Source organism: Camponotus floridanus, unplaced genomic scaffold, assembly GCF_003227725.1.
Source record: "Camponotus floridanus strain SB8 unplaced genomic scaffold, Cflo_v7.5 scaffold38, whole genome shotgun sequence".
NCBI classification, from domain to species: domain Eukaryota; kingdom Metazoa; phylum Arthropoda; class Insecta; order Hymenoptera; family Formicidae; genus Camponotus; species Camponotus floridanus.
In genome coordinates this window covers 925,960-953,292 of record NW_020229525.1, presented here as the reverse complement: position 1 = coordinate 953,292, position 27,333 = coordinate 925,960, and the positions used below count along the sequence as shown (strand labels likewise).

General features: G+C 29.2%; 3 protein-coding genes across 6 annotated transcripts; 2 read left to right on the top strand and 1 right to left on the bottom strand.

Moving 5' to 3' along the window:
- Positions 1–4,268: 4,268 nt before the first annotated feature.
- LOC105249646 (bumetanide-sensitive sodium-(potassium)-chloride cotransporter) lies at positions 4,269–20,500 on the top strand. 2 transcript variants are annotated; one of them, XM_011255272.3, is made up of 19 exons: positions 4,269–4,770; positions 11,158–11,301; positions 11,799–11,859; positions 13,511–13,775; positions 14,679–14,932; positions 15,082–15,196; positions 15,293–15,618; positions 16,150–16,381; positions 16,503–16,624; positions 16,962–17,161; positions 17,345–17,492; positions 17,568–17,809; positions 17,914–18,125; positions 18,413–18,524; positions 18,887–18,990; positions 19,129–19,243; positions 19,552–19,700; positions 19,798–19,909; positions 20,230–20,365. In XM_011255272.3, the coding sequence occupies exons 1-19, from the start codon at positions 4,763–4,765 to the stop codon at positions 20,363–20,365; spliced, it is 3,057 nt and encodes a 1,018-aa protein (XP_011253574.1). In that variant the 5' UTR covers positions 4,269–4,762. The 2 variants fall into 2 exon arrangements, with proteins under 2 accessions (XP_011253574.1, XP_011253564.1); XM_011255262.3 differs by lacking the exon at positions 4,269–4,770 and adding an exon at positions 6,611–6,705 and having other exon boundaries at positions 20,230–20,500.
- Positions 20,501–22,011: 1,511 nt separating this feature from the next.
- LOC105249629 (ATP-dependent (S)-NAD(P)H-hydrate dehydratase) lies at positions 22,012–23,969 on the bottom strand. 3 transcript variants are annotated; one of them, XM_025411196.1, is made up of 3 exons: positions 23,897–23,969; positions 22,358–23,329; positions 22,012–22,200 (listed from the first exon to the last, which is right to left on the bottom strand). In XM_025411196.1, the coding sequence occupies exons 1-3, from the start codon at positions 23,956–23,958 to the stop codon at positions 22,152–22,154; spliced, it is 1,083 nt and encodes a 360-aa protein (XP_025266981.1). In that variant the 5' UTR covers positions 23,959–23,969; the 3' UTR covers positions 22,012–22,151. The 3 variants fall into 3 exon arrangements, with proteins under 3 accessions (XP_025266981.1, XP_025266982.1, XP_025266983.1); XM_025411197.1 differs by lacking the exon at positions 23,897–23,969 and adding an exon at positions 23,403–23,453 and having other exon boundaries at positions 22,014–22,200; XM_025411198.1 differs by lacking the exon at positions 23,897–23,969 and adding an exon at positions 23,528–23,890 and having other exon boundaries at positions 22,015–22,200.
- Positions 23,970–24,301: 332 nt separating this feature from the next.
- LOC105249623 (40S ribosomal protein S7) lies at positions 24,302–25,629 on the top strand. Its single transcript, XM_011255217.3, has 5 exons — positions 24,302–24,391; positions 24,556–24,726; positions 24,991–25,172; positions 25,265–25,415; positions 25,507–25,629. The coding sequence occupies exons 2-5, from the start codon at positions 24,556–24,558 to the stop codon at positions 25,582–25,584; spliced, it is 582 nt and encodes a 193-aa protein (XP_011253519.1). The 5' UTR covers positions 24,302–24,391; the 3' UTR covers positions 25,585–25,629.
- The last annotated feature ends 1,704 nt before the right edge of the window (positions 25,630–27,333 follow it).

Here is a 27,333-nt window from a genome sequence, read left to right as displayed (position 1 = left end):
TGAAATACTTCTCAAACTCCATTAACTGGTCTTCCAAGTAATTACAACTGTTCTTGAAAAGACGCTGATCTCATATCCAATTTGAGATATTTTTAAGATGCCTTGCACACCCCATGTCTTGCGTTCCTCTCTCTCTCTTTCTGCGCGTTTCTTAAGTTCTAAATATTATCTTCATTATGCATATAATTTCGCCAGTGTAATATTTCCATAATCATTTTTTTCGTTATCACTTTCGTAGTCACTTTTGTATAATATTATCAACAATTTTCCAGCACTTATAGACAAATTTTGCGTATTTAATTGCATTTTTTAATAAGCTTTGTTAGCCTTGCAAGACAATTATTTTACTACGTCGTATTTATATATTTTTTTCTTTCTTACAAAAATAATAAGATAATAATACGATAATAATACTTGATGTGTTCTTACAATACGCAGAAATTACATGTATAATATACTCACAGTTGCACTAGACGTCATTTACGTGCAATTAAATTATTAGAAACCGTATGATGATGAAATTGACCGTCGTGTCGGCTAGTGCATTAAGATTAATATCTGAAAATACTTGAATAGGATTAAGATCAGTCGAGGCAGCAGTAAGGGATTTAAACCAGAATCGACATGGTTTTAGCCAGTAACATATTTTATCGAATCAGTTCGATCCGGTAAAGTATTTGAGCATACGTCATCGTATCTGAGAACATGGTAAGATGATAAATACGATAATTAAACGACACACAATCGATAGGCATTAAAATTCTACGATGTATGCATGAACACATAAGCGCAGTTAAGCAAAATGTAATTCGATTAGCGGCGATGATTATAGATATATTGATATTTGAAATACAAAAATATGGAAAGTGATCTGAGAATGATATATGGATAAGATATTAAAAATTAATTTCACGAAAACACAACACGCCAAAAGTTTAAAATAATTTCGTTATCAAAAAATTTGTATTTGCATGCACGTTGCTAGCTTTTATAAAAGTCTGATATGTCTATATCTTTCATCTTTATTAGAGAAAGAGAGAGAATTTTTATTTTTATTTCTTTTTTCGATAAATTTGCACTTTTGCGAAACATCAGTAAATAATGGTCTTATTTATTGGATACAAATTTCTGTCAACTTTGTTGATGTACATAAGATATGACGAATTTAATCTCTTGCCAGAAAGAGAAAATCTGCGGCGAGTATGTTTTCCTTGGCCCTGATCTATCACGGCAAAACTTTAGATTGAATTATCGTCGACAGACAATAACATCGCGTTCAAATTCTTCTGATATCTAACGAAGCTTGCACAAAGCTTGTGTGTTAATTTCTATAAAAATTTTAAATATATATATATATATATATATATATATATTTATTTATTTATTTTCACGATAAAATGTGTTATTAACAAAGACATATTAACATAAAAAGATTAATTAAAATCACGATTAGATAATTTTGCGGTTAAGTAATTTTTTTAAATTTAATAAATATTTATTAAATATATATATATATATATATATATATACACATGTGTGTGTGTGTGTGTGTATGCATACATATATGTATATATTTACATAACGCAATATTATGCTACCGTTAAATTTTTTCATTTTTACCTGGTAATTAACAAATGACTCAAACGGCTTGCATCATATATTAGTTTAACTTTAAAATTAAAATATACTTCTTTTAAGATAAGGAAAATTTGCGTATATTGTCGGTTCGTATATTTTTAGTTTTATAATAAAATTTTTAACTGACTTCTCCATTGACATTACTTGTATAATCGAGAGTAAATGTTGTTAATTAAATTGCAATCTTACTTAATTAAAAAACGCAAAATTTCATAAATATATTATAAATATATAATATATATTCTTATAAATATATAAGGTCAAACAATAGATATTTATTGCCTTTTTACTTTTTTCAACATGTGTACATTGTATATTGTTTTTGCTGAAATTATCACAGAATCTTGTCCAATTATTTTTGATTATATTTATCATTATCATATTTTTAATTTTGAGCAACACGCTTCATAAACTCCATTCATTAATTGCATAAATAATTAGGTAATCAGTGAATCGATTGTATGCCGACAGCCATTGTACTCTTCATTATTTGCATGACAGATCTATGTCATGTATCCGCGTAATATCTTCTTCCGACAACTGACGAGCGCAATCAATTTGTTTCTATTTACACGAAAAAAATTGTTTGAAAATTCCTAGCTCACTTTAGAATGCAAAATCATTATTAAACCTAAGCATTTGGAAATTAAATTGCATGCTTTTTATGCAAATTTAACAAATGTATCTTTATCTATTTCTAAGTAATATAATTTCTAAATAATTTATCGAAAAATGGTATATTTATATTCGATATATGTGCGTGTGATATACAAATGTATATGCATTATAATTAAATAAAAAATAACAAGTCTTTGAATTATTTTCAATTTAATTACTTTTAAATCTCACCATACAATTGTCGCAGGTTCTTTGAGAGAAGCAAACGATGTAAAGGTTTTCATTTCATAATTTGCTTTTCCTTTATGACGCAAGTCATATCGAACAGCAAACGATTTACGTAAAAGCTAGCGTGCTAAGCTCACCTGTTCCTATTAAAGAAATCAGCACTTCCGCAGCATTCGCGCTATAACGTTAAACTCGTTAGAAGAACGTTAAAACAAGGCGCATCTATAGTATATCATTTCGTCATCGCTCACAGCCGTAGATCTGATTATCAGTCGCACACACCTTACAGTAAACTTGTCGTTAACATAACAGAATACTGCAAGTGATACCATTTGCATTGTTTTATTTGATACTTTTCACGTCATGTACAGATATACACACAGATATAGATATACACACGGATACACAAATGTATTCGTCTATTTTAATAAACTCCTCAATTATGTCTCACAAATTTTCGCACGCTTGCTATTAAAACAATTATATACCAGTTTATTTTAACAGAGGTTTTATAGAGATGAAAAAAAAGCAATGTAAATGCATGTGTGTTTTAGACTAAAAATACTACCAAGTTAAACATAGTCATTAGGAATGGATTAACTGGAAAAATACTACATCTTTTTATTATTATAAGCGATTTATTTTCTTCGAATAGTGTTACTCAACATTATTAGTGATGCATATATTCTACATCTGTTTTTTTAATCATGTCTTTTTGTTCTTGAAATAAGATATATATCATTATTGAAAAGAGAGAGAGATAAGTGTATTAGATATGTGTGGCTCGAATGCACAAACTCAAGTTTATTTTCTAGCACTCGATATTACATTTGTTGTTTAAATTGTGTTGTAAATAAATAAATTTATACCTTTTTTCAGTAATACATTTGAACAAACGAAACATGAATCAGAGTAGATATATTAAAAGTATTTAAGATCATCCATAGAGCAAACCCGCGAGACAATTATTGATCTACTTATCATTTCTTAATCAATTAACCATTTGAACAGAAAAATGTATGTTAATTTCAGATAAGAGCATATCGATAAATTACGTTCTTTTTTAGTGATGCGGCACATTAAATAATGATATTTACAAATAGATTGACAATGAGATGATAAATTGTTTCTAACAATTCTCTTTTACTTAAGAGAAACTAAGAGAATTTGCTATACATTTTTTTTTATATCTTGGAAATCTAAATTTAAGAATTAAAATGCATTCTTTTTTAGATATTGCAAATGCAAATTTATACGTGCGCGCGCGCGTACACATTACGCATACGCAACACATGCATACGACACACACACACACATACATATCTTTTATTTTGAAATTAGTTTAGTTAAGTCAATTAATTAAACGAGAGCCAATAATTAATTAAGCAAAAAGCCAATTTAGAAGATGAATGTGAGTTCACATCCAATTTTTTAAATACAATAATCCGTTATTTATCGCTAAAGTTACATTTAATATCGAAAAGTAATTTTAGAGAAATATATATGTATATAAAATAAACAATTTCGTATGTGTAGCAAACAGAAAATACTTATGTTGTCATAACAAGATGATAAAAACGATATAAATAAGAATGTTATCTCAATACGAGTTAAGTAATCAAGACATTAAATGTGAATAAAGAAATTTCTAAAGAAATAGTTAGATATAGTTCTCCCACTACATCCATGATATGCATTTTTTTCCGTCTATGCTTACGGTTTTAAACAAGTTAGTTGAAATTCTTCGCCAGTAGAGTGACAACGGTAAAACCGAGTTGTTATTTTACACACGTGAAAAAAAGAGCGCATCACCGCGACCAGCAGCGTCGCTCATTAGTAATGACAATGGCAAACAATAACTCGATCAGATAATCTCTCAACGGATCTGTGCTTCCTACCGGTAGTGATATTTTCGAGTCAAGTGCATATGCGTATCTTGCTCGTCAACGTAAAATGTGACGTCAACGTCATACTCGGCGCACGTTGACAGTTCCACGCCGTCTATATAAATGCCGGAACCACTGAAAAAGATGGTAGTCGCTCGCGGAATTCGATCATACGGCCATTCTTTCGGCGACTCGCGCGATGACAATTCTAGATCTCGTCGCGATTTCGCTTCGTCGAGAATGACTTTTCTATAAAATAAAATTCGGTGCACACACTTTTTTGAAATTAGAGAGAATTAGCTAAGTCTCTGGCGTGTGAAAGATTTCAAGTGACTTGTCATTGATATCGAAACTCCCCTTGTGTGATTCTTAAGTGAATTTAAAACGGTGACATGCCAAGGTGAGTCGATCCGATTTTTAACGTATCCTTCCTCTCGTACGCAGATGCGTCTTTTTAATTAAACGCGTGTAAGAGATCTCTCGACCTATCGCTTCCACGAAATTTTTTTTTAAGTCTCATTGTGCTCGCAAGCTTTCTGTCTCCCTTTCCCTCTTCGTCTTTCATAAATACGCGTATCCGCGCATGTGTACGCACGTAAAGTGCTTCTCTCCGCGCAAAAGATTTCGAAATGTGGAGTGAATCACTGCGATGATTTTCTCGTCTTTCATTTCGCGTGGATACTCCGTTCGTGGCATTCCACGAAGCGCGATGAAAATCGCTCGTTTCTCTTGAAAGCGCATTCTTTTCTTTTTCTTCCCTCTTTTTTCCCCCTTCTTTCCTCGTTCTCTATCGTCGAGGGTCGAAGTTTACGAAACGCGCACGCAGCCGCCCACGCAAGCCGAAACGCTCGCACGTTTTTGCATGCTTGCGAATGCGCGTACGACTTCGTAACGATTAACCCTTCAAACATCATAAAATCATATAGCTTTAATAAAGAATTCTCATATGGCTCATTTGATATTGACATGTTGAAAAATTCTGAAGACTGATTTAAGACTGATCTCAAAACTGAATCTCTTAAGATTGATTTATTCTTTAAATCCGAGAGTAGGATTTTTATTCGAAATATCGATAAAAATATTAATAAATTTTCTTATTTATTTATGTGAAAATAGTCAACAAATAATTGTCCTTTATTTAACTTTGCATTTAATTTAATAGAATTTTATATCACAATTTAATTACATATATTTGTCTTAAAAGATTTAACGTTAAAGATTAATGAATTGTCCTGACAAAAGGACAATTTATGGACATTGTTTTCCGTAAGAATAGACATCCATATATATATTTCTTTTTATGACTTAGAATAATGGATCTAATTCACAAAAAGATAAAAGAAGACAAAACAAAGTTTGTTTTGGAAATATCTCCTTTTTCTTCATTTCTTTAAATAATATAATTCTATTGCTTTCGAACCATAAATTTTTAATGAGATCCTTATGTTTGATCATTTATCAAACATCTTTCTTTGTCGTGAAACATTACAATAGAACTCCCTTTTCCAAAACTTTCTAATAATTACAAAAGTACTTTCGTGTGGAGTGAGAAAAATTCCTCCTTTTTTTAAAATAAACTTCCACAAGTTTACAAAAGCAAATCAAATCACATTCGACTCTTCACGAAGTAGCAGTGTTTCGAGCGTGCTGTCAGTATTGTTATACCAACAAATAAACAAAAGTAAGCTGTACCAGGTAAAATTTAATAATCAAGAGTTCGATATAAATTGAATTCTCTTTTAAAAATACGAGACAAATGCGCTTTTTATTTTATTTATTTATATTTTATATTTATATTTTTTTATATATTTTTATTATATTTTTATTTTATTTATATTTTATTAATTTATATTTATATGTATATATTATGATTTTTAATTATAATTTTAATTGTAATTTTTCGTTCCTCAACAACTGTCAAACTATTAATCTTTGCAATTCGCGATGACAGATTCTCAATGCTCCAAATATAACGTAAATCAAAACACCTAATTATGGAAAAGAGACAACAATGACTGCAATATATTAAAAATTCGACTTTATACGCCTTTTTTAGAGAAGAATTATATCGCATAATTCACTCGCGTATGGAACTGCGCGTGTGTATGCGTGAGCGAATATGTGGGTGCGCGTGAACGGCCGTGGAAAGGGAAATTCGACGCATGCTTCCTTCCTTTTAATGTCTATACTCGAGGGATTTTGATCCACGAGGGGTTCAAGTTTTCACGACGCTCAGTGCTTCGTATTAGATCCCCGTGGATCGTTTCGCGCATCTCAGATCGTGTGTGTGATCACTGAATATCCATCTTATGATCTTTCAACCGGATCTTGCGTCGTGAGTTTTGATTAAAAATTTTCTCCTGTGATTTCATCGTTAATTTTTATTTCGTCCTTATATCAATAGTTATTTCGCTCGATTATAGCGTCTCGTGAAATGTGATCAACAAGTGGATCGTGTAGATTTTCTGCTGATCTCTCGAGCCCATTTACTTTGGAATCTATACCTTTATTCAATTTGTTTTCGTCGAAAGCACACAATTAATAGATGATTCTTGAGCTTATTAATTTTATTAAATTACGAATTATATTTATTTTAAGTAATTGTAAGTTAATTTACATGTATATTATTAAGATATTTATACATTATTTAGAAAGTTATAAGCTTTCGATTTTTGTTAAATATTAAACGTATTTTTATTTTAAAAATGTACATTTTAAAAATAATATTTTAAAATAATCTGCACGTTACACAAACAAAACATATTAGTATATTAGTATATTAAATTTATTTATATTATTTTTGTATTTGCCTTAATTTTTAAATATTTCTGTAGCAATACAAATAATTTGGCTTTTATTTAAATTTATCTATTTAGATTTATTTATCTAAATAGGTAAATCTAATAAAAGCTAAATTATTTGTATTGCTATAGAAATATTTAAAAAATAGACTTTGATCTAATATCTAATTTTATTTATTGATTAAACTTTGATAACTACTATTTTACTTTCCTTCTTTTTTCTTTTCTCTTCTTTTGCTTATTATTCAATGACTTAAGTATGAGATATGTCTTGTTCATAATTTGCGGCACTATTATCATTTGTTTCAAAGTAAACTCATTGCTAGTTTAAAGTTAATTGTATACTTTCGATATTATCTTATTCTAGATGAAACAGATCATGTAAATCAGAGTATTCTTAATGAGAGAATTTATTGTTTGAATTTCTTTAAAACAAAGATAGACATAGATTATTTAATACTTATATTGAGAAGAAAGTTTAGTAAATTAGAAGTTTAATAAATTATAGATATAAATTGAGATATAAATTTTTGATTGATAAAGTTAATAAATTTTTCATTATAAATTATAGAGATAAATTTTTAACACGCAAAAGATAAAATCATTTATTCCACTCGAACGTATTCGGAGACAAATTTATTGAATCAACAATTTTATTTATCGTAATGAAAAAATTTTATCAAGTTTTAAATCGATTTCAGTAATCAAATTTTAAATGATTATTTAAATACTGTACATGTGATATTAAATGACATTGTATACGTTAATTTAAACTTAATTAAACTATATATATAATTTATATACAAATTTGAATTATTTGCCATGTATATCAGAACAAACAGTTCAAAAATAATTTATATTTCATTCGTAATTCGCTTGAAATTTATATAATTTTTCAATGACTATATATTCATATTCAAATATGAATTACGATTTTTCTATGATATGTTTTTCTTATATAAAGTACAATTTTATCTATTAGAATAAGTAATTATAGTATGTGTTGTGTTGTATGCGTTTAAAGTTGACTTTTATCATTAATCGTTACACGCACAAATTTTATTTGAATAAATACATTTTTATCATATCTGAAGGGATAATGAGAGAGAGAGAGAGCGAGAGAGAGAGAGAGAGAGAGAGAGAGTTCTGAAGAAATAAAATAATAACTTTTTTACTAGAGAGAGATTTTTGAATATATTTAAAAAATAATTTAATTAATTAAAAGAATATATGTGATTCGTAAATAATATTAAGTTTTCGAATGCAATGCATATTATAATAATTATATAAGACACAATTTTATAGATACGATATTTAAAACATATGGACACACAATTATTTTGTAAAATACAAATGTAATCTCTTTAAACTTATAAATTTTTAAATCACATTTTTAATACATTTTTATTTTTCTAACATAATTTTATTTTTTTAAACATAATTAACAATTTAACAACAAAAAACTAATATTAAATAAAGTATAATGCATTTTCTTATGTCATTTGCCTAGAAAAAATGGAAACAAAGCATATAAATATTTTCTATATTTAAAGAACTAATATCCCAAAAAATTTATTATCGAAAAAATATGTCAAAATCAACACATACTCGTACACGTGAAAACGTATTATCGCAGCTTTATTTCTCGATGAATTGATCTAATCATGTGAAGAACGGATGCAAGACTGACGTATCATTTTGATCGATTGTCTGCTAGCCTGTCGCGCAAATGAGATAAATCGATGGCTGTCTTATCCCCTGGAACCGAGTGATAAGGGGAAGAGCTGTCAACGAGAGGCACGTTCACGGTCACCAATATTATTGAGATGGATCGATGAGTGAAAAATCAAATCGCGAATAGATTGAAAAGGCGAGAGAAGCAGTTTTAGGCAGCGCAGCATCTAGAGCCGAGATTTTCGCGGATTTATTTGTTTTGGCATCGCACATTGATGCATTTTACAAACCGGAAGCGGTGGTAAATCCGATGCAAATCAATCGTGCTTCGCCGCAGGCACTCCTCATCGATTTCGAGTTACGGTGCACGTTGACCGTATTTTCCATTTCATCGATTTATAATTATGCACATTGGCAATCGAATCGCGAAAATTGCACGGGACAAAAATTGTACGAATTCTTTTTCAGAATAGTTACGTACGTTTTATCCCGTTATAGAGAATTCGCTTTTTCATCTTTTTTAGGCCTTTTCCTTTCATCTCTTTATACGATATTCTTTTATCCCTTTTTCTCGTAAAAAGAACCCGGTAAATGACATAAAGATGGTTTAAACCTATCAAATTTTCTTCTTTCTTTTTTAAATTCTATATAACTATGTGAAATAAAAATTCCTTAAGATAAAATCGATTTTAATTTTATTAAAATCTATAAAGAAATTTTTTGTAGGATGACTTATATGTTTTTTTATAGAATAAATATATATGTATGTATATTCTGCTATTTTTTAAAAAATTGTCAATTCTCTAAAGTATAACATCGAATTTTGAAAAATTTACAAAAATATAGAGTTCTATTTTTTTGTGAATTATTTTTGAAACAATTATTTCTAAAACAATTTCTACAACAATTTCATCACAAAGTGAAATTTTTTTTCTAAATGACATATTTTCCCAGATTAGCCTATTACATTATTTCATATTTATCGTGTAGACGAGTGCTTGACGTCAACAAACATTCAATGAGGTGCGTCTCTTCGATAGATTCTTTTAGAAACCTCCCTTTATTAAATTACTCGGTCCAGTGCTCGACCTTGTAAAAAGTATCGATCGCAATGCAATCGAGAACATGACAAACGCGTAATTTATTGATTGCGTTCTGTAATTACTAGAAAAATCTTGGTACATTTGCACTAATTTTAAGATTAGAAACATAATTGTTCGCGTTAGAATTTTTATTCTAAATAATAATTTATTCTATATATTATATTAATTTCAGATATAAAAAATTGATATTTTAAGTTGGTATAAAAGAATTTTTATTCTAAATAATAATTTATTCTATATATTATATTAATTTCAGATATAAAAAATTGATATTTTAAGTTGGTATAAAAAATTGATATTTTAAGTTGGTATTTTGAAACTAATATCATATTACGTTAATCATTCTGTTAGATATCGCTATAACTTTTTCAAATGCGTCATCGCATAGTATGCATATATCGCGACATTGCAAATCATTGGACTTACAAAATGTTGAACCGTATTTATTGAAGTTTGGGAATATGGCCAAATATTTGCTCGAAAATTTGCATGTCGCAAAATACAATCATCTGCCATTTATAAACCTATACAAAAAGCGTGAGAAAATGATAATAGTGTTAACATTCTTTGTGCATCCGCTGCATAAACATGTCACAGTCTTTAAAAGATTAATTTATTATAACATCTTTCTGACAATGACCTGTTTTGTTTTAATAGATTCCGCGTAAAACTCAGGGAACGTTGTGTCATGTGAAAGATGAGTTATATCATCGATCAATAATATGAATAATATAACAGTATAAATTAATTAATTAAAATGTAACGGCTATATATATATATCACGAGTATCTGATCGCCTTCTGATTGATTGATTGCAAATATTCTTAGTATTTTCTGCGAAAAAGACTTCCATATATGACCTTAATTGTCTCCGGTTTCAGTTATTATTCGCTCGACAAGAGAGCCGATATTGAATCACACGTCGCTCTTTGAATATTGTCCAATAATAATTTTCAGAATTACGCGTCATGCATATAAGCATTATAATTATACTTTGAGCAGTTTATATATTTACGCGTGAATAAAATCTCTCGCACAAACGAAATAAATTATTTCTACTTAACAGTTTTCTTTGCAAGCTTCGTTACTTTGCAGTTGCATTAGGATCGTGTATTACCTTCTTAGTTTTAACTATTCATACAGGAGAATAATAACTTACATAGACAGAACAACTGGGAAATAAACAAGCTTGTCAAATGCTCTTTTCAGATACGGCGAAATGGAAAGTCACTTTCAGGGCAAAGCACCGGAAGAGGATATGATTGGACAGTTGCAGCAAAATAATAAGAGATCTACAATGACGTTAAACATGAGCGGATTGTGGGACGTGGTTCCACGATTGGATCATTATAGGTATGAATTAATTAAATTAAAATTTATGTTTGTAAATTGATATGAGAAAATTAGCAGTTTCGAAACTGAACTATTAAATTATAATCGTACACATCGAAATTAATAGTTTGAAAATTAAATGTTGCATTCTTTATAATAATTAAATAATAATTCTTTATTATAATGTTTATATTCTATACATATATTTCTTAATTATTTCTACGTAAATTTAATTGAAGGAAAGAGAAAAGCTTTTAATGTTTAATTAATTTGCTTTGGGGAAATTTCAGTTTATTCGTTTTGGCATGAGAACGTAGTAATTTCCAGCATTTTATTTATTTAAAACGAAATATTGGGAAACCATTAACTTTTTGCATATCCCTATTCTGCATATTAAGAAATAATTACTTTATGTTTTTCATACATCCATTATCCAAAAAAGATTTATTCAATTTTGAATAAATTGAATTGATGGCAATTTCATTCGTCAAAATATATATCAACAATCTTTTTTACAGATTAAGCCGTCGCGCTAAAAGGCCATCTCTGAGCACTCTGCATGAAGGAAATCTTATAAAAGTGAGAGAACTTACATGTATTTAAAATACTCTACTCACAAATATACAAGTCTTCAATGAAAAACTTTTATATTAACTTTTTCAAGGTAGCTTTAAATTCCTGACTTTTATATTAACTTTTTCAAGGTAGCTTTAAATTCCTATCATAATTTAAGCTGCATTGATAAGACTTATCAGTCGATTTGAATATTTATCGATTTTCTCGGTTTAAAAAATATATTTCGCTATTCACTTAGAATGTTTATTTTTTTGTTGCGTCATTATTAAGTCATATGTGCAATACTATGTACAAATTACAAATTGTTTATCTTCCAAATTTAAAAAAAGTATGCATCAAAATTAATATCACACATTTCCGAATTTCATATTTACAATCGAATTTTCAAAAGTAAAACCTTTGCTTTATTGAAGAAATGTTAAAATATAATAAAAGTATTAAGGCAAAGTTTTAGTAAAATTGTTTATAACAAACGATAATTTTTAAAAAAGCTTATACGTAGAATTAACAATATATTAACTCACAAGTTTTCATAGCTGATAAGAGAATCGTTGCGTGTTCTAATTTCTCTGCTCCATTTCGAAGACGGTCGAAGTCGTAGAGATAACAAAACCAAGACGAAACAAGTTTATTAAGTTTACACAGCAGTAAACATCCGTCTAGGGCGGGATTAAAAAAAGTATCACGAAGATGTAGAGTTTCTCTACATCTTCTTATACGCATCTAGGGATCTAAGGATTTGAAAGATAATCAATTTTGTATATTATTATAATCTTTTTTCAATGAAATTTTTTCAATAATAGCTTATTAAAAGAAGCATGCATTCCTTCCTTCTACGTATTTTATACACAATTATGTTGTATATGAAATTTTCTTACATATTATCGATATAAAAGTAGATAGCCAAATAATATATACTACTTGAGATCAGCAAATCTGAGATAAAATTTTTTCACGTGTTGTCAATAAAAAAAAATAAATAGCTCAATGATAACTTGATATCGACAAATCTGAGATTTGAAAAATAGAAATATATAATCGCCTCATTTTATATCCATTAAAAACTTCCATCACAACTCTCTCGAAATTGCTACTAATAATATTTACTATGCTACTGATAATATTATTGTGCAAAGATAAAGAACCTGAAAAAAATAAAGAAAAAATATTAAAAAGATATTAAAATATTGATGACACATTTTGTTGCATACTGAAGAACGGCGGCAAAATTACAAACCCAATTATAATATAGTAGGTAAAATATGTGGAATAAAGAAGGAAAAGAAAAACTTGTGTAATAAAGCATTATCTTTCCGATATGGATGTTGATTCCGTAATTGGAACGAGAAATATTTTTTTTTTTACATTTTCCAGTCATGTATAACTATATACGTCCACATATTATGCTATATTTTATCGCATATATCAACGCATTGTAATCCCAAAAGAGAGGGAAGGTCTGATTACTTTAAAGCACACACAATCCAAATTAATTGGATTATTTTTCGAAATATTGTTACATAACATATGAATAATACTGACAATAAATCGTGTTTAATTTATTTAACATACAATTTTGTATGTGTAATTCAATCTTCTACGCAACTCGAATTGCATGATGCAGATCGTGTTTCTAAATAAATATCGCTTTCAGGACGCCAATGCCGTCGAGACCGGGCAGGTCGGGAGCGTCGCCGGTCAGCAGGGTCACGTCGGAATAAAATTAGGATGGATCCAAGGCGTCCTCATACCATGCTTGCTGAACATATGGGGCGTAATGCTGTTTCTGCGACTTTCCTGGGTAGTCGCCCAGGCCGGTATTCTACAGAGCATCGTCATTATTGGGATATCGGCGGTCGTCTGCGTCATTACGACGCTTAGCCTTAGCGCAATTAGCACTAATGGGGAAGTAAAAGGAGGTGTGTTACAGTAACGTATTCTGTAATTCTTTTATAGGAGTGGCATCGCGCACATCACCGCGATTTATATACGGGTCTCTGGAGAAACTCAACGAATCATGTCATTAAAAATTAATAAATCTAATGACCATATTTTCGAGATTCATTGCGCAAAGTACTTTTAGCATTTCTAAATATATAAAATTAATAATTAATTTGTGAGTTGAAGTAAAGATTTGCCCTGTAGAATTAAAATTTTTTTTTCCCGAGAGAAGATTTTTTGTGTCGTACAGTTAAAATTCGCATCACTATAAGAAGGTTTGTTTGATATATTTTGTGATTTTGGAATTAAATTATATTTTACAGAGGATATATCTTTTTATTTCAATCCAAATTAATTTTGTATTAGATTTATTAATTTTTGATATAACTGATCTTTCATAAACACCTTTTCTCTTTCAAATTCTCTTTTAAAGTGAAGTTCTTAGAATTATTTATCTCCAAATTAATCCGTATTTTGCCTTGAATAAACAAGATATAATTATACTTTGGTATGTTAATCTTGTATTTCTTGATTGTTAAATTTCACTTTATATGACAGAAGATTAATGCAGATAAAAAAGATAGGAAATCAGAGATAAAAATTCTATTTAGACTAATAATTATTATTTATTTTAACTCACACTAACAATCTTGGTAAAATTCTCTGTTTTCAATTAATTTCAAATGCTTGCCATTTTAAAAGAAATTTAATTCGTGGCCTACAAGGGGATATTACAATAAATTTTTTATATATAAAAATTATATAATGCAAAATATAGAGGTTAAATAATTTTTTTTTTAATATTCCATACTTTTATAAAAAAAAATTTAATATTCGTTGTTTAAATATGTATTTTACGAATAAAATCAATTTATTTATAGGTGGAATATATTTTATCATATCTCGTTCTCTTGGACCGGAGTTTGGTGCATCGGTTGGTATCGTATTTGCATGCGCGAATTCTGTAGCAGCTTCGATGAACACGATCGGTTTCTGCGATTCCCTAAATGATTTACTGAAGTCACACGGTTTGAAAATCATAGACAACAGTGTCAATGACATTAGAATCGTCGGTATAATAGCGCTTATCGTTATGATTCTTATCTGTGCAGTCGGCATGGAATGGGAGTCAAAGGTATTAAATTAATTTTTTATTTTGAAAAATATAAAAATAAATCATGAATTTTTGAAATTTTATAAAATTAAAGAAAAAACAAGGCTGTAAAAGATTCGAATATAAAGAAAAACATTTGTTTTAATGAGTGATTTTGCGCTTTCGTTTAGGCCCAAAACTTCTTGATAGCTGTCATCTTGGGTGCGATCTTTGATTTTTTGATTGGAACTATTAGGGGACCGCAAGATGAAGAGCAAAAAGCGAAAGGTTTCATGGGGTTTTCAGGTACGTATCAAGCCAAATATAATTGAGATATAAAACAATAATACGTTATGTGATAAAACGGATTTATCTATAATAAAGAATATATATGACATTTAGCGAAAGTATTTATGGACAATTTGTGGTCGGACTATCGATACTCTGAGAAGAGCAATCATACCTTCTTTTCGGTATTTGCTATTTTCTTCCCATCAGTCACCGGCATTCAAGCGGGTGCCAATATTTCCGGTGATCTGAAGGATCCAGCGAGCAGTATACCCAGTGGAACTCTTCTTGCCCTGTTAATCTCCATGCTTAGTTATGTAACTTTCGTCTTCTTTGCCGGTGCGGCGGCTGCTAGAGATGCAGATGGTTTAGTAAACAAAACTATCGTGGAATGCGTTGCCGAGTACAACTGCACTTATGGATTGCATAATAGTTACTCGGTAAGATTTTATGAAAGTAATAGCATATGTCAAAACTATTATAGTCTTTTCCTTTAATAGATTTTTTTAGAAAATAGCGCAAAAACTCTCTTTCTCTCTTTTTCTCTAAAATAAAATTTAATAATAATTTAATTTGATAATTTTTGTTTTAAGAGATCCGAAATTAAATGTTAGATATATTTTAAAGTTTGAATATTATACATAAAATTAATAATCTTTTCGTAAATTAATTTAAAGAATACAGATAATTTGTGGCCTGCATTCTTTGATTAGTATACTTTTTAATTGTTATGAAAATATATAATTTAATATCAAACAAAATTATTTACTTTTGCAACTGCAAACGAGGCAGATTTGTAATGTTTATTGTTTATAAAATTATTACAAAAAAGAATAATTCTGAAATTTCTGCCAGAAGGTTTTTGCAAGATACTAATATAACTGTTAGATATATAAATATGTTTTATTGAATAAATCTGTTATTATTCTTTAGCGCTTTAATTTACATTTTTGTCACGTGTATTTTTTCAGGTCATGCAATTAATGTCTGTTTGGGGTCCGCTGATTTATGCAGGATGCTTTGCAGCTACTCTGTCGACGGCGCTAACGAATTTATTATCGGTGCCAAGACTCATTCAAGCTCTAGGTCAAGATCGAATTTATCCCTGGTTATTCTATTTCAGTAAAGGATACGGGAAATCTGGGGAACCATATCGAGGATACGTTCTCACATTTGCTATCGCGGCTGTTTTTCTCTTAATTGGTAATGTATTTTGTAATCTATTTCGATATACATCAAGAACTTAATTAGAAAGAGTTATCACAAATTTTTATTGCTGTTAATTTTATATCCTAAGAATTTTCAATTATTTTTTTCTTTCCAGCCAATCTCAACGTAGTCGCACCGCTGATCTCCAACTTTTACTTAGCATCGTACGCTTTAATCAATTTCTGCACTTTTCACGCAGCACTAGTCCGTCCACTCGGATGGCGACCTAGTTTTAAAGTAAGTATGAAATCGAGCTTAATCGAACTGACTTAATCAAACAATATCATGTAAAACAATAATATATAAAAATATAAATATATAACAATAATATATAAAAAAGCATCTAGATATTTAATTCTAATATCTTTAATATTTTGATACTCTTGTATGATGTGCAATTTAAAAAAAGAAATTTTCATATTCTATGAACTTTAATTTTTATATATTATTATTTAATTAATTTTAATATTTGCTAGAAATGAATTTGAAAAGATATTAAGAAATCTTAGGCATCCTTGTAATCGCGATAAAAATTTGTATGTATATGTGCAATTTTAATCTCTTTTTTTTACAGTACTATAATACCTGGTTATCTTTGTGCGGATTCATTCTTTGCGTCGCAATCATGTTCCTTATCGACTGGGTGACATCACTCATTACTTTTGTCGTCATCTTTGCACTGTATCTGATAGTAGTTTATCGTAAGCCGGATGTGAATTGGGGTAGCAGCACACAAGCGCAAACTTATAAAACTGCACTTTCCATCGTTTACAGGTATTATTGAAAAATAAAAAAGCATAACATTTTCCGTTTGAGATGAATCAGACTTCTCAGCAATAAATTAGTAAATTAATCGGATAAGAATTATGAATAACTTTTTGCTCTACTATCATCGTTTTTTTTTAATTTATTAAACTTAAAGCGATACTTCTCTCTACGATTTATAATAATTTCTAGATTGAATTCCATCGACGAGCACGTGAAGAATTACGCTCCTCAGATCCTGGCGCTTACCGGTCCTCCTAGCGCGAGACCCGCATTATTACAATTAGCGAATCTCATCACGAAGAACAATTCCCTGCTAATTTCTGGCGAAGTCTATTCGGTAGTTATAATACAATTTTACGCTTATTATTTCTATCATTGCTTATGTGCTAAGTTTCGCAATTCGTGATTTTAGACACGACTTTCGTATCGATTACGCTCGGCGCGTTTAAGGAGCGGTTATTCCTGGCTTCATCAACAACGTATAAAATCATTCTATCATGTGGTGGAGGATTTAAGTCTGGAACGAGGCGCGGCTGCGTTGATGCAGGCCACTGGGGTTGGCAAATTAGCCCCCAACGTGGTCCTCATGGGTTACAAGACTCATTGGTCGACATGCAATTACAAAGATCTGCAGGAATACTTCAACATTCTTCAGTAAGACTGTTATATATTACTTACTTTAAAATTATTCCAAAATTGCGGGCCGAATATGAGCTGCTGATGTTTAAAAATTTGACGCACATTTTTCCCTTTTCCAGCAACGCTTTCGATCACAAATTGGCTGTGGCAATTTTGAGAATTGCTGAAGGTCTGGACTGCTCTACTATGACGAATGCGAATGGTGAACACGATGAACACGGAGTTCTTGCACAGAGTAGCTACGATTTAGCAGGAAACACTCTGATGCACGCCGACAGCGATCTCTCGATGAGCACGCAGATTCCCAGGGTACAGAGCGTGCCTACAATAGGTAAAAATCGATACCATATTAAGCAGAAGAAAATTGCATCGATCTTGATATTTATAATCTATCATTAATTACAATCAAAATCATCTCGTCATTTTATTATCAACACGTAATTATCATTTTGTCCTTTAAAAATCTACTCAGATTAATTCAAGATAAAAATGTATCATAAATAAATCACAAAATTGTAATTAAAAAGATTTTAAGATTGTAATTAAAAAGATTTTACGAATGATTTTTTTCAATATTTTGCGATAAACGTGTATTTATTAATTAATGTTGTTTCACAGGTACTCCATTTGTAACACATACTGACGTAATACATATGATCAGAGATTCACCAATACATTGCATTCGAGAAAACTTAAAAATGAAGAAAAAATATGCTACCGATAAATTATTGTAAGTATAACAGTGTATAACGTGGTCAATAATTGTTGGTGAAAGTTTTTCGTATCATTTAAAATCAACTTTTCCTAACAAAAATTCGATAAAATCGTTATTAAAACCCATTTTTTAATATTAAATTTTTCAGTAAATCAAGTTTCTAATAATATCACTTAAAATTAACTAGAAAATAAAATTTATTTTTTCATTTATATGGTTAAAATTTAACTTGTTGCATTTCTTTAATTTAAAAAATTAATAAATATTTCTTTGCCAATCAAAAATTTTGTATTCTGAAAACAAAATTTATAATATCAAAATTATCGAAAATTAGATCGTCTTTATTTGCTATTAACAATTGATTACTTATCTTTTAGTGAGAAACGCAACGGCATGGCTTCTATACCAGAAAATATAACAGTTTTCCAAAAGAAACATAAGAAAGGAACGATTGACGTATGGTGGTTGTACGATGATGGAGGTAACTTATAAAAATTAAATTTCAACAGACGGTTGTAATATGTGTCCATGATAATTAAATGTGTCAAAATCATTCACATATAGATCTCGCGTTGAAATTTTCAATTTATTTATAAATGATGAAATGATCATTTAATAGGTCTAACGATTCTTCTGCCGTATATAATTAGTACTCGGTCTAATTGGGAGACCTGCAAGATAAGAATATTCGCTCTTGCCAATCACAAACAGGATATCAGTGCGCAAGAAAAAGAGTAAGTAAAGAATAAAAACAAAATATTCCATAAGTACATAAACTTTTTTAATAATTTAGAATTTCTTTATCAAGATAATTTCTTTATCAAAGAAATAATCTTTTAATAATCTAACTTTTTTAATAATTTAGAATTTCTTTGTCAAGATAATTTCTTTATCAAAGAAATAATAATTAAATAAATAATGTGACACGCAGGCAAAGGTCAAAAATTAAAAAATAAATAGATGTAAAAAATAAATAAATCTTATTTGAAGATTGTATTTTGATATTTATATTAATTAATATATTATTAAAATTATTCTGTAGAATGGACGAAATAATGTGCAAGGCTCGAATAGAATACAGTAGTTTAAAGATGGTAGATGATATTAGCGTCGAACCAAAACAGGAAACTTTGTCTTTCTTCGACAAACTAATATCTGACTTCCGAAAGAATGATACTTCTGACAATTCAGGTAAGTTATCGTCATAGTTTTTACTCTAATGAAATCAATTACTTTTTACTCAATTACTTTTAACATTCGATGAACTACTAATTATTATTATTTCCAGAATGTTACGTTACCGATTTCGAGCTTCAAAATCTACGGGATAAAACGTATCGACAATTGAGATTACGAGAATTATTGTTGGAGAACTCGAATGAGTCCACCTTGATAGTCATGTGAGTATAATAAAATATCAAGCTTTATCTTTGCTACAGAATTACATGTACATATTTGTACGCAATAACTTTTGTGATTTCGTAAATTTTATTTATGTAAAAATTATATAATTTTAATTAATATGATAATAATATTTAAGAAAAAATGTATAAATTAAATACAAATTTTTGAAGCTACCTGTCAGATCACATTCTGCTACAAATGGATTGCTCATAAAATATATAACTCACATGTGCATGTTATGTGCAGCTATTGCATTATCATTCCTTTTTACATCGCTATTGATAATTTTCTAAAAATATATCTTTATGCTCGGTAGGTCTTTACCAATGCCAAGAAAAGGCGCAGTTTCGGCGCCATTATATATGGCTTGGTTGGAAACGCTTACGAGAGATATGCCACCGACGATTTTAGTCCGCGGGAATCATACATCCGTATTAACATTCTACTCGTAGTCTATCGATTGTAATCTAGCTATAATTAACTAATGTGATTTGCGTCAAATTGTTGACACGCCAGGAGAAATTTGTCTCCATTACAAAGATCTTTTTTCAATTCGGAGACGCATAGTGTGTTTGTGTATACATATATATACATATATGTATATATATATATATATATATATATATATATATATATATATGTATATATAATATATACACATGTGGGATATTTATTGCCAAAAGATCGTGGAGGTGTGCGAATACCTCAACAAGTCTTTGTTTTTATACTTGTACTTCACGTCAACATTATGATATCTCATCCTGTCGATTTGTAAGTTAGAATTAAAAAAGATCCTCTTGTTATATGTATATAAGTGTAGTATAATAAGATGATTCTGGTACCTGTAGAATAATGTCTCTCGACTGTTTCGCTTCTTGATTATTTAATTCAGCATATAATACATCACTATAATATGCAGGGTATTTCTTAACAAGTGCGAAACATTTTAGGAGATGATTCTTTGTCGAAAATTAAGGGAAATTTTTCATATAAACATACACTCCTCCCTATGGAGTAAAAATTAAGTTTTTATTTTTTTCTCAAATTTGGAACAAGTTAAAGAGTTATCCACCTCATTTCATTTCTTTAACTTGTCCCAAATTTGAGAAAAAAATAAAAACCTAATTTTTACCCCTATTTTTACTTCACAGGGAGGGATGTAAGAGTATATGTTTATATGAAAAATCTCCCTTAATTTTCGACAGAGAATCATCTCCTAAAATTTTTCGCATTTATTAAGAAATACCTTGTATATATCATTATAGCGACTGAATAAAATAAAAATGAAAATTTTTGAATAAGACCGTGCTTGAGAGCGTAACTTAAAATAGATGATATAAACATTATAGTGATAATCAATCAAAGATTTTTGGCAAAAAGAAATATTAAATATACGTAAACAAGAATAAATTAATAATGTTCCTATAATCCTTTTTTAAGGAAGTAGGAAATATTTGCAGAGAATAAAAAAAAAATTACCCTGCATATCGTATTGTCATGTTAAGAAATGCTATATTTGTACAGAAATTCTGATAAGTGAATTAAATTTTCACAATTTTTTCACTGCAATCTCATGTGAAATTATGATGGACAAGTGAAAAATTATTGATAAAATATAACAAAGACTTTCTTTTTTTTTCAGGATTTATGTAAAGAGATATGTGTCTCTTATTATTTATTTGTAATTATTTTGCTTTTATATGTAAATATAACTCTAACTTAATTATTTACATCATATAGAAAAGACAAAAATGTATATTTATGATACATTAACATAAGATACGTAATAAGCATTTTAAGTATATATTATATAATTAAAACAATGCGACACAATTTTAAACAGATATATTAAAACATATTATTCACTCTATTCTGTTATTTTTACAATTATCTTGCTATACATCTTTTATAGATCTCTTTTTCCAGGAAACATTAATTATTATAATCATGATTCAATGTAATTAGAAAATAATGTAATTATGATATTTCGTCTAAAGAAAATCGTTTGATAATATTAATAAACTATATTTTTTATTTGATAAAAATATTTATTTATATAAGCCTTCAAAAAGTATCAAATTACAAAATTACATAAAAATGCATATACAGCATATTAACATATATATTTGAATCTATTTCGCTCTGAGAAATCAGTACTTTTAAATGTATATATTCCAATTTGTAATATATAATTAAAGTTCTTTTATTGCTTATATACATAATGTCACAAAAATATATTCAGGAATCAGTGCTTCGAGTTCGACCTCTTCCATTAAATGAATAAGTTCTAAAATCCATTATAATAGCAATAATAGCAATAATCATTAATATATTTACATACACAATTATCCCTTTGTTTTATTTAATGTAAAATAAATATTACTTTCCAACAAAACCATCATTCTACATAAACAATATAATTAAAAGATAATAATTTAATTTACTTGTTGCAATGAGTTTCAAAGATTTTGTTAAAAACTGGCTGTATCTGTTCCAACATATCTGATGTCAACATTCCTCTTTGGCGTAATTTAAAGACTGATGCATTGCATTCTCGAACTAATCTTGATGCAGCATAACATGCTACAATCGAGGGTGACAAAGCGCATTCGCTGGTCCCTGCAGAGATAGCCCACCACCAGAAGACGGTCAAAGAACCAGCCAAGAGGTCTCCCTGTCCACCGCATCTTCTTCCAGAACCAGCCAATCCACATGACACAGTTTCTGTACCTTTATGACCATCTACAATCACATCTTTCGCTCCCTTATGCAGAATTATTACATTCTTTCCAAGAGCTTCTGCCACATGCTTGACATCAGAAACTTTGACTAGAGGAGTAGGCGGAATGGATCTGTCCAGTACTGCTTTAACTAAACGACTAAACTCCATCGCATTGGGTGTCAGAATAACTCCTGGATAATCCTTTATGATTTCTGGTTTTTGACAAACTAAAAACAGGCCATCTGCATCGATAATCAGTGGTTTTCTCATTTCTCGACAAATTGATACCAATTCGACAATCATTTTGAATATCTTTTCATCTCTGCCAAGCCCAGGTCCAATCAGGACAACATGTAGCCGATCAAGCCAAGGTTTTATATGCTTTATTGCATCATACTGATCCAACACAGGATGAACTATCGGCTCTGGACTAAATGATTTAATAGGAATGCTGGCATCTTTTGCACAGAATATGTGAACAAGATCAGCGCCAGTTCTCAACGCACTCATAGCTGCAAAATATGGTGCTCCTGTATACTCGGTACTTCCGCCAAAAATTCCAATTCTACCATCTTGACCTTTGTACTTGGTATTGACCAGGTTCGGTATCACCTTTCTTATTCCCTTTAACATACGCTCGTCCATAGATGTTGATGCAGACATTGTCGACATTAATGCAAATTTGAGATATCTCCTGTGGACAAAATTATAAATAGCAGATACCATCTTTCAAACTTAAAAAAAATAATCTCTTAAAGCATACAAACATGTATTATGCAAAATTTAACCCAGCTCTTCTTACACGAAGAAAAATATTAAATATTTATAAAGCCCTTCAAGCTAGAAATACAATAATTTACATGTTATAATCAAATCTTTATTTTTTTATTACCTGTAATATCAAAAACTGACAAAATTATCTATGTAGTATGTTAGTATTTCTTTGCATAATAGATATGCACATGAAAGAGGTCGAACAAGAGACTCATAAATATTGCAAGATAAAGATGAATTTATTACTCTTGTAAATTTTAATAGCTTGGCAACAAATCTTGTATCAGTGATGTATTATGGAAATTTTGTTACGAAATAAACAGTCATACATAGCATACTATTGTAATACACAAATGTGCAAACAAAAACAATTGTCTATAGAATTGATATATTTTTGTCCAATACGTCAACCAGTTGACATATCGATTTGTATTGTCAAAAAACTGATGAGTCAGATATGAACAGAGGGAAAAAATGACAGACTTACAGCACGCATTTAAATGATCTCTGAAGACGACACGATCTCTGTAAACATAAAAACGTGGACATGAACTAGGAAGCCATATCCATGAATGTTTTCAGTGGATAACATATATAATGTGCACAATTTCTGGTTGTGTTCCGTGCTATGTGCACGAAATGCCATAAATTTTTAGTTTAATTTAATTAAATTTTTAATATAAATAAATTTTGTAGCCTCTCTCTCTTTTTCTCAGAGATAAAAATCTCTCTCCCAGAGATAAAAATTTATGGCATTTCGTGCACATAGCACAGAACAGAACCAGAAACACATTATATGTTACTCTCTGAGAATATTCATGGACTTTGGTTTGTGTTCATGTTCACGTGTTTAATGACAGAGGGCATACTTCACTTTCAGGGACTCGTGCTCCGATGATAATATTGATTCTAGTAAGATCGAACCTCGTGGTTCGAAAGACGTGTAGAGACGAAAATCCGTAAAGAGGAAGAGACGAGCAAGGTATGCGTTTTTTCATAAATATGAATAAAATATAATATTTGAGTGTAAAATACTGTATTATATAAGTATATAATAATTTAAATCGCATATTGTGATTATAGACTACGTTAAGCTTCATGATTTTGACGTGTTACAATAATGTCTTAACCCCAAAATCTTTTCAGATGTTAACGACGAATGCAAAGATAATTAAAAGCGGTGGGGCTGAGCCCGACCAGTTCGAGATTAGCGTTTCTCAAGCTCTTCTCGAATTGGAAATGAATAGCGATCTCAAATCGCAGTTGAGGGAACTCTACATCACTAAAGCAAAAGAAATTGAAACGAACAACAAGAAGGTAAATTTTTATTAATTCATGTAGTTTGTATATTATACACAATATCTCTTCCAATATGCTTTTATTTTTCTATCAAAACTGCAAACTTAATCTTTTCATGCTCAAGTATACAAAAATATGTAAGAAAAAATTTTTATACTTTGCAAGCATAGTTTCATATTATCAATATTTTTTTTTAAATATTTATATATTTGGATATACATGTTTTGCTATAAATTATAATATATTTCTCAAGAAAGCCATAACAATTTTGTTTTTTTACAGTCAATCATTATATATGTGCCAATGCCAAAGTTAAAAGCATTCCAGAAAATTCAAACAAGGCTAGTACGTGAATTGGAGAAGAAATTTTCTGGAAAACATGTAATGTTTATTGGCGAACGTAAAATCTTGCCCAAACCAACAAGGAAAACTCGCACCAAGAATAAGCAGAAACGTCCCAGAAGGTAAGAGAATAAAAGAGAACAATTAACATGTCATAAAAAATTGTTTATAAATTTCTATATGTGTGCATTAATATTATATAATCTTTATTTAGCCGCACTTTGACTTCTGTCTATGATGCAATATTGGAGGATTTAGTGTATCCTGTAGAAATCGTTGGCAAGCGTATCAGAGTGAAACTTGATGGATCGCAGCTTATTAAAGTTCATCTTGATAAAAATGAGCAGACAAACATCGAACACAAGGTTTATTTATTCTTCTTTTTGTGCACAACTGTATTTATATGATATCATTCTATTGTACAACAGATAACTATATTTCAATGTCTTTTCACAGGTTGACACTTTTGCTTCAGTGTATAAGCAATTGACTGGACGGGATATCACATTCGAATTTCCCGAATCTTATGTATGATAAATGTAAGAAAAATAAAATGAAAAGTGTTTGAACCAATAATTCTATTATGTATGCACATTTTATTCTATTTTTCCCTATTTTTGAATGTACTAAATTTTCATTAATTTAACATTATTGGATAAATATAGAATTATTTGAAAAATTGTATTGTGAATAATCACATTAATGAAAGAAAGAAGGAAAACTAGAGTTCTTGTAAAGTATATTTACAAAGAAAAATGAAATAATTGTATATAAATATTTCATATGTACAATTTATCAAATGTATTAATTGGCTATTTCTAAAGCTTTTAAAATTTTATTCGATAAAACTCGATCAGTAAAATGAATTGAATACAAAAAATAAGTATTCAAGCGTTCTCTGAAAAGATAAGGATAATAAAGATAAATCGCAGGAGGAGTATAGCTACAGAGAGAAGACTGAGAGATGCCATAGCCTGCTTTTAGATGATACTACCTATAATTTAAAATTCTACGTGTATATTCAGTAATACATAAAATATTTCGACAGAGAATTATTAATAATATCATGTCTGGCCTTGACAGTGAGCGCGCTATTATTTACAAGTCACGGCCTTGTCATCATTTGCACGGTGACACTCGAATAATAAAGTAGTGGTGTGCGAAACGCTTTGTATATTGAAATTTTTTATTTAAGCACAATTACGATTAGTATCCAAACATAATTTGCTAAATATTAATAAATATATATAATTTGCTAAATATTAATAAATATATATTTTGCTAAATATTAATAAATATTAATGAAAATTAATTTACTTTTAATAAACGACAGGAAATTGTATCGCAATAATAAATTTATCGAATCGCAATCATTCATTACTGTGAATAAAAATTGAAACAGGAGATACATAAAAGAGGATAAGAGAATTAATTATGTTATGATCCTTCGATCAGCGATGCTTATTATAATATTTCTTTCAATATTTCTTAACAATATTAATGCTTAATATAATATTTCTTAACAATATTAGAATTAAATATATTTCAATCAATGTTTTAAATTTTCTCAATCCTTGTTAATTAAACAATATATCACTTAATCGAGAATCAATTAAATGAATCCAAAATATTAAACAACCACTTCGATTGTTGCAAACTTTACGTATAATAATTATTATTTTAATACTTAAAGTCACAAATATATTTCATTCGTATTATTTTATTACTTTATCGTTCTACTTGATAATCTAAATATAATTTGGATTGTGAGAGAACACGAAGTAAAACAATCGAATTATAGATGCAAAGAATTAACGAAAGGCTCCGTGATAAATTGTTTAATAAATAATCAATTTTACTCAATAAATTAAAATACTTGTATAATTTAATATTCCGTGTTAATGCATATTTTATAATATATAAAATATTTCGGCAACGAATTATCGATAACACGGTGTTCTACTTTGGCAATATAAAATATAAACAGTAGCACACTATACGTTACGGCCTTGTCATCATTCGTACGATGACTCTCGAGTAATAAAGTAGTGGTGAAAAACGCTTTGTATATTGTAATTTTTGTACTAAACACGATTACGATTAGTATCGAAACATAATTTGCTATAAATATTAATAATTAAAAATTAATTAACTTTTGATAAACGACATGAAACTGTATCGCAACGATAAATATTTATCGAATCGTAATCATTCATCACTGTGAATAAAAATTGAAACAGAGGATATATGAAAGGAGACAAGAGAATTAAATATATTATGATT

Bases quoted from the DNA above. Each gene is read 5' to 3' on its own strand.
- LOC105249646 (XM_011255262.3), top strand. From the start codon at position 6,680: ATGATCTTTCAACCGGATCTTGCGTC. The intron at 16,382-16,502 runs GTAATGTATTTT...TTTTCTTTCCAG, and splicing joins GGCTGTTTTTCTCTTAATTG to CCAATCTCAACGTAGTCGCA. The intron at 18,991-19,128 runs GTAACTTATAAA...ATCATTTAATAG, and splicing joins GTGGTTGTACGATGATGGAG to GTCTAACGATTCTTCTGCCG.
- LOC105249629 (XM_025411196.1), bottom strand. From the start codon at position 23,958: ATGTCCACGTTTTTATGTTTACAGAGATCGTGTCGTCTTCAGAGATCA. The intron at 23,330-23,896 runs GTAAGTCTGTCA...TTTTGTCCACAG, and splicing joins AGATCATTTAAATGCGTGCT to GAGATATCTCAAATTTGCAT. The intron at 22,201-22,357 runs GTAAATTAAATT...AATGGATTTTAG, and splicing joins TTTGAAACTCATTGCAACAA to AACTTATTCATTTAATGGAA.
- LOC105249623 (XM_011255217.3), top strand. From the start codon at position 24,556: ATGTTAACGACGAATGCAAAGATAATTAAAAGCGGTGGGGCTGAGCCC. The intron at 24,727-24,990 runs GTAAATTTTTAT...GTTTTTTTACAG, and splicing joins TTGAAACGAACAACAAGAAG to TCAATCATTATATATGTGCC. The intron at 25,416-25,506 runs GTTTATTTATTC...GTCTTTTCACAG, and splicing joins AGACAAACATCGAACACAAG to GTTGACACTTTTGCTTCAGT.